This window comes from Megascapheus bottae, chromosome 18 (assembly GCF_031878675.1).
Source record: "Megascapheus bottae isolate mThoBot1 chromosome 18, mThoBot2.hap1, whole genome shotgun sequence".
Taxonomy (NCBI): domain Eukaryota; kingdom Metazoa; phylum Chordata; class Mammalia; order Rodentia; family Geomyidae; genus Megascapheus; species Megascapheus bottae.
This window is the reverse complement of record NC_143526.1, coordinates 48,025,528-48,039,831: the sequence shown is the minus strand read 5'-3', so window position 1 is coordinate 48,039,831 and position 14,304 is coordinate 48,025,528. Positions and strand designations below refer to the sequence as shown.

General features: G+C 50.7%; 1 protein-coding gene across 1 annotated transcript in view; it reads right to left on the bottom strand.

Annotated features, from left to right (window-relative positions):
• Rtel1 (regulator of telomere elongation helicase 1) overlaps positions 1–14,304 on the bottom strand; it is a 28,709-nt gene that overhangs the window by 7,075 nt on the left and 7,330 nt on the right. Inside the window, exons 8-18 of the mRNA XM_090352652.1 lie at positions 14,079–14,163; positions 11,394–11,459; positions 10,630–10,783; positions 6,587–6,625; positions 6,437–6,515; positions 5,298–5,395; positions 4,963–5,024; positions 1,407–1,481; positions 1,201–1,282; positions 283–415; positions 60–173 (exon numbers count right to left, since the gene is read on the bottom strand). Of these exons, the coding sequence (XP_090208778.1) occupies positions 60–173; positions 283–415; positions 1,201–1,282; positions 1,407–1,481; positions 4,963–5,024; positions 5,298–5,395; positions 6,437–6,515; positions 6,587–6,625; positions 10,630–10,783; positions 11,394–11,459; positions 14,079–14,163 (987 nt within the window). The remainder of the gene's footprint in view (positions 1–59; positions 174–282; positions 416–1,200; positions 1,283–1,406; positions 1,482–4,962; positions 5,025–5,297; positions 5,396–6,436; positions 6,516–6,586; positions 6,626–10,629; positions 10,784–11,393; positions 11,460–14,078; positions 14,164–14,304) is intronic.

The following is a 14,304-nucleotide window of genomic DNA, read 5'->3' as shown; positions in this document are numbered from 1 at the left end:
GGAGTGGACCTCTGCCCCACCCTTCACACCTGCGAGGCCCAGAAGCCACAGTGCCCTACCGTTTATCAAATGCAGAGCTGAGCTGCGCCCCATCAGGGCCTCTGGGAATGACCCCAACCCAAAACTGGTGCCTGCTGATGACGTGCGGGTTCTCCAGGCAGACTGGAAAGGGTCTAGGAACACACAGCGGGTGGTCTCTGAGGTCTGAACTCCCAGAACTCTGGCCCACAGGGAATCCCGCCCCATCATGAGCCCAGGCCCAAGGCCAGAGGGGACCCCTACATCTGCATCTCCAAGGCAAAGGAAGACAGCGGGGCCAGCGTGCCACTGGTGAGAATAATGGTTCGCGCACCCTGGAGGACCAGCTCACGCATGCTGTGGCCAGGGCTGAAGCACCAGTAACTCAGCACCTTGCCTGCAGGAGAGAGGAGCACAAGGACCGCTGTGGGAGGACAGCTGACAGCGGTCACCGTCCCACCCACAGCCACATAGCCCCGTACACCAGTCAGGACAAAAGGCCTAAGCTCAACCTGCAGTGCAGCCTTTCTCTCGGGGGGGTCTGCCCTTGGAAAAGTCGGTAGACCTCAGCCCCGACCTTCTGTAGAAACTAGGGCATGTGGCACTGGAGCCACACGATTGAAAGCACCTGGGAAGGAAGCAGTGTCTGGCCTTCCCACACCCAAAGCAGGACTGCAGAAGGAAGGCGCGTCCAGACTCAGGGCAGCCCTGGGCCACGGGCTCCAAGCAGTGCCTGACCACGACAGGCTGCTGTCTGCTCTGAATGCTTCAGAAACTCAATCACTGCAGGAAGACCAGGCACCAGCCGGTAAACACCATGGGGGTGTGAGGAGCCTCACTGCCCAAGGCCAGCCTCAGGGACACACAGGCTCCACGAGCAAGGGGGCACCATAGGCACAACTCTGCCAGCGACAGGCTCAGTACCTTGCCCTTCACGCAGTGCACAGCAATGTCTGAAGGGACCCATTTTGGTACTGACAGCCTCAGTGGTCATGTCCTGGGCAAGGTGGGGACGCCCTGTCACTGCCCACAGAGTGACTCTGAGCAAGGAATGATGCCCTGGACCTCCTCTAAGATGTTTGGTTTTCAGAGGACAAGTGAGGGGTCCCTCCCTGGCCCTAAGCATGGCGGCCATGAGTGTACACTGAGGCCTGGCAGGGCTGTGTGACCCCAGGCCTGTACCTGGCTTTCTGGACGTGGTGGTGCTCCAGGAGTCTGACCGCTGCACTGCCTTCCGGTGGCTGGTGTCAGAGTGTATGTGTACCTGGAGGGCAAGCATACAAGTGCTGTGAGCCTGCTCCACAGGTCTGTGCCCTGGTCCTAGGGGTGGCTCCCACTAGCAGGACTGCCGGACTCCCCACACTACCACATCCCGAGGCAGCCCTCACCTTGTAGGACTGAGAGACTCCCCGCCCTACCACGAAATCAGGGCTGCCCTCGGAGGGGTCCACACTGAACACGATCTGAAAGGCAAGAAAGTACAGAGCCTCTCCATAATGCAACAACGCAACTGAGTCTCCTTGGCCCAGCAAGTGGTGGAAGCACAGTCACTGCGTTCTTCTGAGTTCCCCCAACACGCTTAGGGTTCTCCACAGGCCAAGCAGAACGGCCCCTTCTCCCTTGGGCTGATATGAACAGAGGTTCAGGGAGTAGAAGCCAATGACAAGTCTTCATAACCTGTGTGTGCACCAATTCCCCCAACCCTTGCTGTTCACAGGCATCTGCACAAACTGCTGGTCTTCACGCTGCATGCTTTCGAGGCATCCAGATATTTAATGTGCTAGTCAAGACCATGGCAGGTTCCTAAAGGACATGGACAGCCCAACGCCAAAAGTCATGTGGTGTAGCCGGGCGCGGTGGCTCACGCCCGTCAGGATCTGAGATCGTCATCCTGCTCAGGAGGCTGAGATCTGAGGATCGAGGTTCAAAGTCAGCCCAGAAACAATTAACCACCAGAAGTGGCACTGGGCCCCAGGGGTAGGGCAGCAGTCTTGAGCTGAAGAGCTTAGGGACAACGTACAGGCCCAGAGTTCAAGCCTCATGTGGTGGAGAAAACATCAAGACAAGTTTAAAGGAAAAGTGAGAAGGAATTTGCTCTAACCAATACCAAAATTTACCAACCTTCAGCAAAGGAGAATGTGCAGGTACCCTGCAAAGGGAATTAGGACAGGTCCACAACCTACACACTGAGCCAGGCCACTCCGAGAACAATACGAAAACCAGAGGTGTAAGGCCTCTAAGTATGGGCTGGGAAGAATGAGTCTACATAATAAAACTTCTAATAGTGGGGCCTTACGTTTGGCCTAGTGGTAGATGCTCACCTAGCATGCACAAAGACCGGAGTTCAATTCCTCAGTACCACAAACAGAAAAAAAGCCAGCAGTGCTGCTGTGGGGCAAGTAGCAGAGCTCACTCCTTGAGAAAGCCCAAGGACAGTGCTCAGGCCCTGAGTTCAAGCCCCAGGACTGGCAAGGAAAACTGAGCCCACCACAAAGATGGACAAGGTAAGTAAAGAATACGGAGAGTGGGTTCAACACACAGGATTCAGAGTTCTAAAACTGGGAAACAACTGGTCCAAGTGAGTGCCACCGAAAGAGAATGCAGAATGAAAAGTGACCAAGGGCTGGGTGTGGTGGCTCAGGCCTGTAATCCTAGCTACTCAGGAGCTGAGGTCTGAGGATCATGATTCAAAGCCAGCCTGGGCAGAAAAGTCCCCATGAGACTCGTGTCTCCAACTACTCAAGAAAGCTGGAAGTGGCACTGTGGCTCATGTGATAGAGCACTAGCCTTAAGCACAAAGAGACTCGGGGACAGCACCTAGACCCTGAGGTCAAGCCCCAGGACCAGGCACCCCCCCCCCAAAAAAAAAGAAAAAACAAGTTACCAAGAAATACTGCAGGGGCCAGGTGCAAGGGCAACAGGTGCCAGGCGCCAAGCAGAAAACCCACTTCCCAGCTGCTACCTAGCCAGCAAGGCACGTCTTCGTGGACAAGCGTGCGGGTGTGCGTGCGTAATGCAGACTTGTGCACATGCGTGCGTGTATGTAGTGCAGTGCCATCCGTGACATAAAGCAGCTACACACAGGCTCCGCCTGCTACCATGTGCTGGCCCACAGGGACAGATACAAAGAAAGCTACTTCTAAATTTCTGGTGGCTGCCTGGAGGGAGGGAGAGCAGGGATTTTATACATAGAATTGCTTCCTCAGTCCTGGGGGTGGTGGTTCCCAGAAGAGTCACAATGGTGACCTGCTGGGACCAACCTCCCACCACACGTCCAGGGCTCGTCTCCCCACACCGTGCCATGGGGTCTCCTGGCTTGTGCGCGCGCTCGTTAGGAGAGCCCCTCCTGAGCTGGGAAGGGTCGTAGGCCCAGTGTGCTGGCTGATGAGCACTGGGCGGTGCTCAGCTGTGCAGTGGCCCTGGGCAAGCACGGGCAGCTCCTGGGGTGGGGACGGCTTCCCCCAGGCCAGGTGACCAGGGGTTTCTGCAGCTGTACACCTAGGCTGCTCCCCACACAACTCTCCAGAAGCTGTCTGAAGGGCACTGGAGAGGAGGTTCAGTCCATTCTCACAGGGCCACTAGACACACCCAGCACAGATACAAATAACCACTTTAGGGACAAGCAGGGCACCCCAGTCCCATGAGTGCCAGGAGGAGAGCACAGCTGGCCAAGACCCTGACGTTCCACATATCAGCAATGCTGTCCTTCCAGCCCTGAATCTTCCCCGTCCCAGAGCACAAGGCTGAGGGTATGATTCTGCCTGTCACAGAGCCAAGCATGAGAAAGGAGACAGGCCTCTGTCCATGCTCAAGTGCATCCACATGGCTTCTCACCCAGGTCTGTCCTGAGAGCTTCTGTAAATGAAAACGCAGCATCACCTCCTGAGGGGAGGAGGTTTCATGTCCAGTAGCACGGACACAGGACAGCACACCACCACCATGGACGGGCCAAGTGTCCATTAGCAGGGACACAGGACAGCACACCACCACCATGGACAGGCCAAGAGTTCACATCCTGCTCCCCAACGGGAGTACCACTCAGTGTCAGAGACTACTTCCTGAGGGGTCACACAGCTGGGGTGCTCAAGTAGCCTGGGAGTGCAGCACAGGCGTCAATAACCCAGTACCGTGCGTTGTGGGGCTTCCTGTCTCTCCCAGGATCAACAGTCCCTAGGTCAAAACTCGTACAGGTGGCAGAGAGTTTGGCCTAGTGGTAGAGTGCTTGCCTAGCATGCATGAAGACCTGGGTTCGATTCCTTGGTACCACATACATAGAAAAAGCCAGAAGTGTGAGTTGGCTCAAGTAGTAGAGCTCTAGCCCTGAAAAAGCCCAAGGACAGTGCTCAGGCCTTGAGTTCAATACCCAGGACTGGCAAAAAACAAAAAAAAAACAAAAAAAAAAACTGAAGACTTAGGAGGATGGTAGAGGAGATGATGCCTCAAGCCCCCAGCACCAAGCCCAGCCTCAACCACCAGGGAGTTAAGGAATGGTTCAACCGGGCCTGTGGAAGACAACTGGACATCACAGTGGCAAGAGAGAGGGTGTAACCCAACAGCACACCACTGGGCAAGGAGACGGGAAGAAGCAGGAGGGAGTCCACACATCTGCCAGGACTGCACCATCTGTTCTGTCTTCCTCCTAACTCTTCCTTCTGTTAGGGGGCCCCCATTTGTCTTGTCCTTGAGAAGCTATTCAGGAAATCACTGTCTCTGAGCTTGAGAGACAGTGGGCCCCTCTGTAAATCAGAATGTCCTCTCTGACCCTGAGGACCACCCGGCAGACCTCCTGGCCCCCACTCTTCACCCTGCACCTAGCTCGTGTGCACTCGTGGCAAGAGGAAAGAAGCACACAGGCTAGTGATCGGGTAGATACGCAGCGTCCTGAAACCTCCACCCACGTTCCTCAGGAAAGGAGACCTAGACAGACGAAAAGCAGGGTCCTACCTGGATGATGTCCATGAGCTTCTGCAGGCCAGCTGTGTGGGTGAACACACCAGCAGCGGTACCTGAAGGACACAAGGAGCTCACACCCAAAACACAGGCAGAGAAATACCGGTTCCTGCGTGACAGGGAGCCGGCAGGACCACGTTGCTAAGCTGTGCCTCATGCTGGGAAGCCCAGGAGTCTACAGGCCAGAAGCCTGCTCATAAGGGTAACAGAAGGCCCTGACACTGGTGGGGAAGTGGTACTACACAGCTGTACTGACTGCCTCCGCCTCACTTCCATCTGTATCAATGCCACTGGCTTGCCGTGCCCCATGTGGTGGCCCAGAGACTCACGTCCTGCCAGGTGCTGGATGATCTGGTCCAATGAGTCCAGGATGCAGCCCTTGGTCTGAAATGTTATCTGGGCTTCAGCAAACAGCTCAAAGATATAACTGCCAAAGAGGAAAGAGGACCAAGGCTGAGCCTTTAGGCAAGGCCAACGCCATAGGTGAGCACTCTATCCCCAGGAGAGGAGAGCAGGCCCTGGTGTGAGACCTGGATACCAAAGAGCAGACTGGGTACTTGGATGAGGAGCCCCCACCAAGGGTGAGGTGAGGTCCTGATGAACCTTCTGGGGTGGGAGAGAGATAGGGGAAGGGTAGTGGATGCTACAGGGAGGCCTTGCAGCAGGGGCTGTCCGAGTCTGGGGACCTAGCTATCAGGTTATCTGGGAAGATAAAAACTTTGAGCCTAAAGGAAAGCTCAAAGGACAGGAGATGACCCAGGAAGAAGGAAAACAGCTCAAGATTCCTTAACAGTCAGTCACAGTGGCTCACATCTGTAATCCTAGCTACTCAGGAGGCTGAGATCTGAGGATCAAGGTTCAAAGCCAGGCACAAAAGTCTATAGGACTCATCTCCAATTAACCACCGGAAAACCAGAAGTAGCGCTATGGCTCAAGGGGTAGGGTGGTAGGTAGCCCTGAGCTGAAGAGCTCAGGGACATCGCCCAGGCCCAGAGTTCAAGTCCCACGACTGACAAAAAAAAAAAAGAAGATTCCTTAACACTGGTCTGGTCCCAACACAGTCACTGGGTATTGTGCCCAGAAGAGCTATCCCTCAACCCTACCCACAATCTCTCAGCTGTCTTCATGATAGATGGCAAACCCTGCTGCTAAATAAACCAATCTGAGGCCTGTGGAGTGTTCAGAATCTTCTGGGCCTTAGAGCCCTTCACATGCTGAGTACAAGTTCTCCTAACAGACACCTTGCTCAGACACAAGGAGCCAGCCAGAGGAAAGGGTTGACAGCATTACCCTCAACATTCTCAAGGCCCACCTAAGAGCGGCCGACTCTTCCTGGGCCCCAAAACTCGGAAAGACTCTGCTGGTGGGTGAAGCCCCAGGACCTGAGTCAGACGCAGAGAGCCCACTGCCAATCAGCTCCAGTAGCAGTTCGTAGAGCAACAGGTTATAGGGGTCTTCTGTCTCTCACCTCCCAGGCTTAGTGACACCGCTGTCATCACCAGGCAGCTGGATGGCATCGATGGCCCCCTCCAGGCGAAGCAGAATCACTGCAGGCCAAAGGGATGTCAGACGCAGGACCCACCCAGATCCAAGGGGAAACACAAAGGGCAACACTTACTCTTCAGCTTAGCGATGTCTTCTAGCTCCAGGCCGATCCCTGGGTGGGGAAAGAACAAGCATAGTGCCACAGCGCTGGGGACCTGACCACATCCCTACTCAAAGACTCCCTCAACCCCAGCAGGACAGAAAGGAGGAGTTCCAGCAGGAGGGAAGGCTCACAAGGGCAAGAAAACAACACACCAGGCTGGAAAATAACCATACTTCACCTCTAGAAATACACACATGCCTGGGCACTCACACACAGACTGAGGAGGCCGGTCAGGGGAGGACCTACTCTCAGCATCATACTATTCCTGGAAACAAGCGCAGGTAACTGGAACATGGGATTTTTATGCTGTTACTGGGGTGGTGGCTTGTTTTCACTTTGGGACAGTGTGGAGGATGTGCACCATGCTGTCATGGCACACCGTGCAACGTGTGAGCGGGGACACAGACGGAAAATGAAGGATGAGGTGACACTGTCCAAAAGAAGAAATGCACTCATTGCCTGACAAGAAACAGTAAGAGATGCACTCATTACCTGACTTAAGAAATGGTAAAAGAAGAAATGCACTCATTACCTGACTTAAGAAATGGTAAAAGAAGAAATGCACTCATTACCTGACTTAAGAAACGGTAAAAGAGGAAATGCACTCATTACCTGACTTAAGAAACGGTAAAAGAGGAAATGCACTCATTACCTGACTTAAGAAACCGTAAAAGAGGAAATGCACTCATTACCTGACTTAAGAAACGGTAAAAGAGGAAATGCACTCATTACCTGACTTAAGAAACGGTAAAAGAGGAAATGCACTCATTACCTGACTTAAGAAACGGTAAAAGAGGAAATGCACTCATTACCTGACTTAAGAAACGGTAAAAGAGGAAATGCACTCTTTACCTGACTTAAGAAACGGTAAAAGAGGAAATGCACTCATTGCCTGACTTAAGAAACGGTAAAAGAGGAAATGCACTCATTGCCTGACTTAAGAAACGGTAAAAGAGGAAATGCACTCACTGCCTGACTTAAGAAACGGTAAAAGAGGAAATGCACTCACTGCCTGACTTAAGAAACGGTAAAAGAGGAAATGCACTCACTGCCTGACTTAAGAAACGGTAAAAGAGGAAATGCACTCACTGCCTGACTTAAGAAACGGTAAAAGAGGAAATGCACTCACTGCCTGACTTAAGAAACGGTAAAAGAGGAAATGCACTCACTGCCTGACTTAAGAAACGGTAAAAGAGGAAATGCACTCACTACCTGACTTAAGAAACGGTAAAAGAGGAAATGCACTCACTACCTGACTTAAGAAACGGTAAAAGAGGAAATGCACTCACTACCTGACTTAAGAAACGGTAAAAGAGGAAATGCACTCATTACCTGACTTAGAAATGGTAAAAGAAGAGATGCACTCACTGCCTGACTTAAGAAATGGTAAAAGAAGAAATGCACTCATTACCTGACTTAAGAAACGGTAAACCCTCTGCAAAACACCTTAGTACTAACAATAAAACTGTACTTTCTTTTAAAAAGGAAGAACACATATGCATACCTCCATATATATGACACTCCTCCTAGCTCTGCCCCCCTTCAGTGAAGCAGAGCCCACAATGAAGGTCTCAAGCATTCCCTACTCTCAAGTGAAACCAGACAAAGTCTGGGTAGAAAGTGCCTGCCTTCCTGACTGGACAGCAAGGAGCTGTCAGTGGGCTAGGACAAGTCAGAGAAAAGTGGAGGGGCCAACATGGAGAGACAAGCCTCTGCACAGAGACTGAGACCGGGCTGGAACTAAGCACACTGATATGCATATACTCAGGGATATTCAAAACTGTTCCCTTCCTAAAGAAGACAAGCAACGAAGAATTGTCATGAGTCAACTCAAATTCCCAAATTTGGAAACTGGGGAGGAAAAATCATTCATCCTGCTTTTCCAGTATGAATAGTAGTAGTATTATAACTAGAGATGAAGAGTCTAAGGTTCTATAAAACTGTTCCTGCTAGGGGCCGGGAGTTTGGCCTAGTGGTTAAAGTACTTGCCTAGCATGCATGAAGACCTGGGTTCGATTCCTCGGCACCACATACATAGAAAAAAGTTGGAAGTGGTGCTGAGGCTCAAGTGGTAGAGCTCTAGCCTTGAGAAAGTCCAAGGACAGTGCTCAGGCCCTGAGCTCAAGCCCAGGACTGGCAAAAAAAAAAAGAAAACTGTTCCTGCTAATACTTTACACGACAGAATTAAGACCTTGTTATCTAGTAATCCCAGAAAATTACTAGATCTCGGCACTGAGCAGCCATATCATAATTTAAAAAAAAAAAAAGAATTTTAATGAAAGAGCCAAGTGCTGATGGTTTTACTCCTACAATCCCAGCTATTTAGGCCCTGAAGTCTAAGGATGCCAACTTGAAGCTAGCCCGGGAAGGGGGCGGGGGATGGAAGGAGAAGGAGGGAAAATCTAAGGCTATTTTACCTCCAATTAACTAGCAAACAGCTGGAAATAGAGGTGTGGCTCATGTGGCCAGAGTGCCAGTTGGAGAAAAAAATGCTAAGAGACTGAATTCAAGCCCCAGAACAGGCACAAGACAAAGATAAACTGGATTGTTTGGGTCTTTTTTCTTGTTTTTGAGACTGAATCTCCATACATAGCCCATGCTGGTCTTGAACTGCTGACCTCCTGCCATAGCCTCTTGAGTACTAAGACAGTAGGCACACATCATGTCCACCTAGACTTATTTAAAACTCAGGAGAAGAAAAGGTACAATTCAAGTAGAAGTAGAAGAAAAATTACTTTAGAAATGAAGAAAATTTATTTTAGGAATGAAGAATCACTTAGAATGAACACAAAAGCAGATATACACCATAAACAGTACTTAAGAGAAATGGAAGGGGGTCGGGAGTTTGGCCTAGTGGTAGAGTGCTTGCTTAGCATGCACGAAGACCTGGGTTCAACTCCTCAGTCTCACATGCATAGGAAAAAGCTGGAAGTGGTGCTGTGGCTCAAGTGGTAGAACTCTAGCCTTGAGAAAAGAGTTCAAGCCCACGACTGGCAAGAAAAGAAGAAAAAAAAGAAATGGAAGATGAGCAGGCACCAGTGGCTCAAGCCTATAATCCTAGTACTCTAAGGGCTGAGATCTGAGGATCGTGGCTTGAAGCTCAGGCAGAAAAGTCCATGAGACTCATCCCTAACTGACCATCAAAAAGCCGGAAGTCCAGCCAGGCGTGGTGGCTCACATCTGCAATCCTAGCTACTCAGGAGGCTGAGATTTGAGGATCAAGGTTCAAAGCCAACCTCTGTGTAAATAAACGCAAGCACACAGACAACCAGAAGTAGGGAATTGTGGGGAGCCGGAGCATTGGAGACGGCGCCTGTCCCCTGCCTCGCTCTTTGTCTCCTTATTTGGTATGTGAGTGCGGAGCCTTTGCTCGTTCCACTGAGTCTGCGCGTATGACGTCAGAGGCCTGACCAATCCCGAGTTTTAAAATGACCCTGGCAACAGAGCAGCCAATGGCAAAAGCCCCGTGTTCCTTGATTGTTTATAAGCAGCTGCATTTCCCTGCCCCGTGCCCCTCTGCTTCAGCTCTCCCTTCAATCAAGTTGCTCTTCATTAAAGCGTGATACAGGAAGGATCCTCGGGTGGTGTCCGTTCTTCCCTGCTGGTCAGGGGTGCCGGGCGCCGCAGGGAATGGCAAATTATAGGAGGCAGTAGATTTAATTTTTTTTGATCGGTTGTGGGACTTGAACTCTGGGCCCGGGCGCTGTACTTGAGCTCTTCAGCAATTTGAGCCATAGTGCCACTTGCAATTTTCTGGTGGTTAACTGGAGATAAGGGTTTCACAGACTTTCCTGCCAAGTCTGGTTTTGAACTGCAATCCTCAGATCTTAGCCTCCTGAGAAGCTAGGATTCCAGTTGTGAACCACCCTGATCTATAGGATGCCACACCATTCTCATCCCATTAAGGAAAGCTGACATCCTAAAATGCCTCCTGGACAGCGGGGCCGAGACCAGCCATGCAGCTGTGCCTCCAGGAGGCCAACTCCACACTGCAGCTACAGACCACCACTCACCTGAGCTGGGCGCATCCACGCTGAACTCCAGGTGGAGCTCCCCCTGCTGTGCCACCCGAGTCTGTTCCTCCAAAATCTGGTCGATGGCCTCGAGTCCTGAAGCTAGGTCTCGAGGGGTCAAGTCAAAAGAAGCTGACTCCTCACACATCTTCTCCTGAGAACCCAAGCGAATGTGGCAGGATGGGGAAATCCAGGAAGCAGAGTGAGCATGTAGAAGGTGCAGAAGCTGACAAGGAGGCCCCAGGGCCCTGGCCCTGGTCACAGCTAGTCTAAAGTCTACATTTCTAGCTGGGCACCAGTGCCTCAAGCCTATAATCCTAGCTACTCAGGAGGCTGAGATCTGAGGATCAAGGCTCAAAGCCAACCTGGGCACCCAAGTCCAAGAGATTTTTATCCCCAATTAACCATAGAAATCCAGAAGTGGTGCTGTGGGTCAAGAGGTAGAGCACTAGCCTTGGGTTGAAGAGCTCAGGGATAATGTCTAGGCTCACAGTTCAAGTCCAAACTACTACCTCCTCCACCACCACCACCACCACCACCAACAACAACAACAACTACATTTCTGGCTTTAAAAGTCAGAAGATGGGCCAGGAATTTGGCCCAGTGGTAGAACCCTTGCCTATGGGGTCCAAGGTCCAGATTCTGGCTAGTTTCTGGCTAGATAAGGCATCTAATAAGATAGGGCAGGATTCTGACAGGGTCTCCGGGTGGGAACATTCAAGGAAGTCTTACAAAACTTTAAGGCAAAGGCAGCAGAGACTTACCACGTTGTGGGCTTCATCAAAGATCACAACCGTCCCCTTCAGGTCAATATTGTGCGCCCTACGGCTCTATAGAGAAGGGAAGGAAGTCAGGTTTGAATTGAGGCCTGCCTGCGAATGTGGGCCAGAGAGGAAGGGAAAGGGAAAGGCTAAGGCACATGATGGGCACCAGATTCACACACAAGGCAGGGACAGCAAGGCCCTCGGACCCAGCTGTCAGGAGGGGCAGCTGTTCCAAAGGAGTTTTGCAACCTGGAAGCTGCCAAAGCCTGACCAAAACTGGATGCTCTAAGAGTCTGTCCCAGGACACTACACACACCACAAAGGGCCTGGGTTGTGCCAGCCAGCAGGTCAGCCAAGGAAGCCATGACATCAGGTGGCTGTAGTGTGGAGTGGCACACACTTGGAAGACATTTAAAAATTCAGTACCCATGGGGCAGGAAGTTTGGCCTACTGGTAGAGTGCTTGCTTAGCATGCATGAAGACATGGGTTTGATTCCTCGGTACCACATGCGTAGAAAAAAGCTGGAAACAGTGCTGTGGCTCAAGTGGTAGAGCTCTGGCCTTGAGAAAAAAGTCCAAGGACAGTGCTCAGGCCCTGAGTTCAAGCCCCACAACTGGAAAAAAAAAAATTCAATGCCCAGGGCTGGGAGTATAGCTTAATGGTAGATTGCTTGCCTAGAATGCATGAAATCCTGGATTCGATTCCTCAGTTGACCACATGTACAAAAAAAGCTGGAAGTGGTGCTGTGGCTCAAGTGCGTTAGCCTTGAGAAAGCCCAAGGACAGTGCTCAGGTCCTGAGTTCAAGCCCCAGGACTGACTGGTGGAAAAAAAAAAAATTCAGTGTCCAGGTTCTGATTGAAGTAATCTGGGTTGTAACTGGGCACTTGTGGGATTTTGTTTTCTAATTTAAATTTTATTATTAAGGTGATATACAGAGAGGTTACAGTTTTCCAAGTCAGTTAATGAGTGTATTTCTTTTTGAACAGTGTCACCCCACTCTCATTTTCTCCCAGTTTTGTGGGTTGCCCTCACCCCTAGCAGTGTTGTATTTCTTTTTTCTTTTTTTTTTTTTGGTAGGTCATGAGGCTTGAACTCTGAGCCTGGGTGCTGTCCCTGAGCTCTTCAGCTCAAGGTTACTGTCCTACCCCTGGAGCCACAGCCCTACTTCCCATTTTCTGGCACTTAATTGGAGCTAAGATTTTCCCGTTCTTTAGTGCCTGGCTGACTTTGATTTGAACGGTGATCTTTAGATCTCAGCTTCCTGAGTAGCTATGGTGTATTTCTTTTTCTTTTTTTTTTGGGAGGGGGGGGGAGTCATGGGGCTTGAACTCAGGGACTGGGCACTGTCCCTGGGCTTTCTCAAAGCTACAGCTCTACCACTTGAGACAGCACCACTTCCAGCTTTTTCTATATATGTGATACTGAGGAATTGAACCCAGGTCTTTGTGCATGCTAGGCAAGCACTCTACCACTAGGCCTAACCCCTTAAAATCTTAAATAGCAATTTTAGGATTATTTCCCTTGAGTTTGGGTTGGCATTTTCTAGTGAACAGGTGTGCTGTGGACCTGCCCCATGTAGCCACAGCCATTCCATCCCGTAGAGAAGTATCTGTCTATAGCTCTTCCCAGTGGTAAATAGACTATTCGGTTATGACAGGGTTTGTCCATTCTGAGCACGGGAGCATTTCTCTCCCTCTCTGTGACTGGCCTTCTAACAGTCTTAATTTTCTTTATGTGCTGGAACTGGAGCTTGAACTCAGGGTTTGGGCACCGTCTCTTATATTTGTTTGCTCAAAGTTAGCACTCTACCACTTCAGCCACTGCTCTACTTCCAGCTTCTTGCTGGTTAACTGAAAGTCCTATCTCCTTAGTTATTCTGAGACCTTTGTCAAGGTGATAAAATTCTCTGTGTCTTGGTTATCTCAGCTGCAAAGACAGGAACAGTATACTTAACTTTGTAATGATATCCTACAGAGAAAAAAAATCTGGCATGGAAGAGTGCCTCAAGGCTCTAAGTTCAAACACCACCACCACCACCACCACCACACATACACACACATACACACACACACACACACACACACAACACCACACACACAACACATTACACACACCACACACATAACACACTACATACAACACACACACACCATACCACACACAACACACACACACACACAAAATTAAACAAGACAGAACTGTTGGGCTGGAAATGTGACATAGTGGTGGAGTGCTTGCCTCGCATGCACAAAGCTCTGGGTTCAAATCCTCAGGATCACATACACAGAAAATGCCAGAAGTGGTGCTGTGACTCAAGTGGCAGGGCTCTCTAGCCTTGAGGAAAAAGTATCCAAGGACAGTGTCCAGGCCCCAAGTTCTAGTCCCAGAACTGGCAAAAAAAAAAAAAAACAAAAACCACCTAAAACAACAACAACAAAAAACACCTCCTGCCAGAGGGAGGCCAGGCCTACCCCATGGACCTCTCCTGTGCTCACCTCACTGCCAGCCTGCCTCTCTCAGGTGGCTCAGCATTAACTTGAGCTCTAGGCTGGTCACAACTGCCTCTGTTCAGCTTCAGCCTCCTGGTAAGGGGTGCCATGATTTACTCTCATCTGCTGCTGCTCTAAGGGCTGAACCAACAAAGGCTCTGCTAGCCCCTCATCAGAAATCACTTGCTCCTCACCTTGGCATCCAGCAAGTAGTTGTACGGCATGAAGATGATGTCAGCCTGCTGCTTCAGGTTCCGAGAAAGATAGTAAGGGCATACTCTGGGAGTCACAAGAGAGAGAAAATCCTGTAAGTGCCCACGTTGGAGGAACACAGGAGACACTGCTCCTGTGACCAGGAAAGAGCCCTCATGCTGCACACAGGCACCAGGCCTCCAGAGCAAAGCCAGTGCCTGGGAGGTA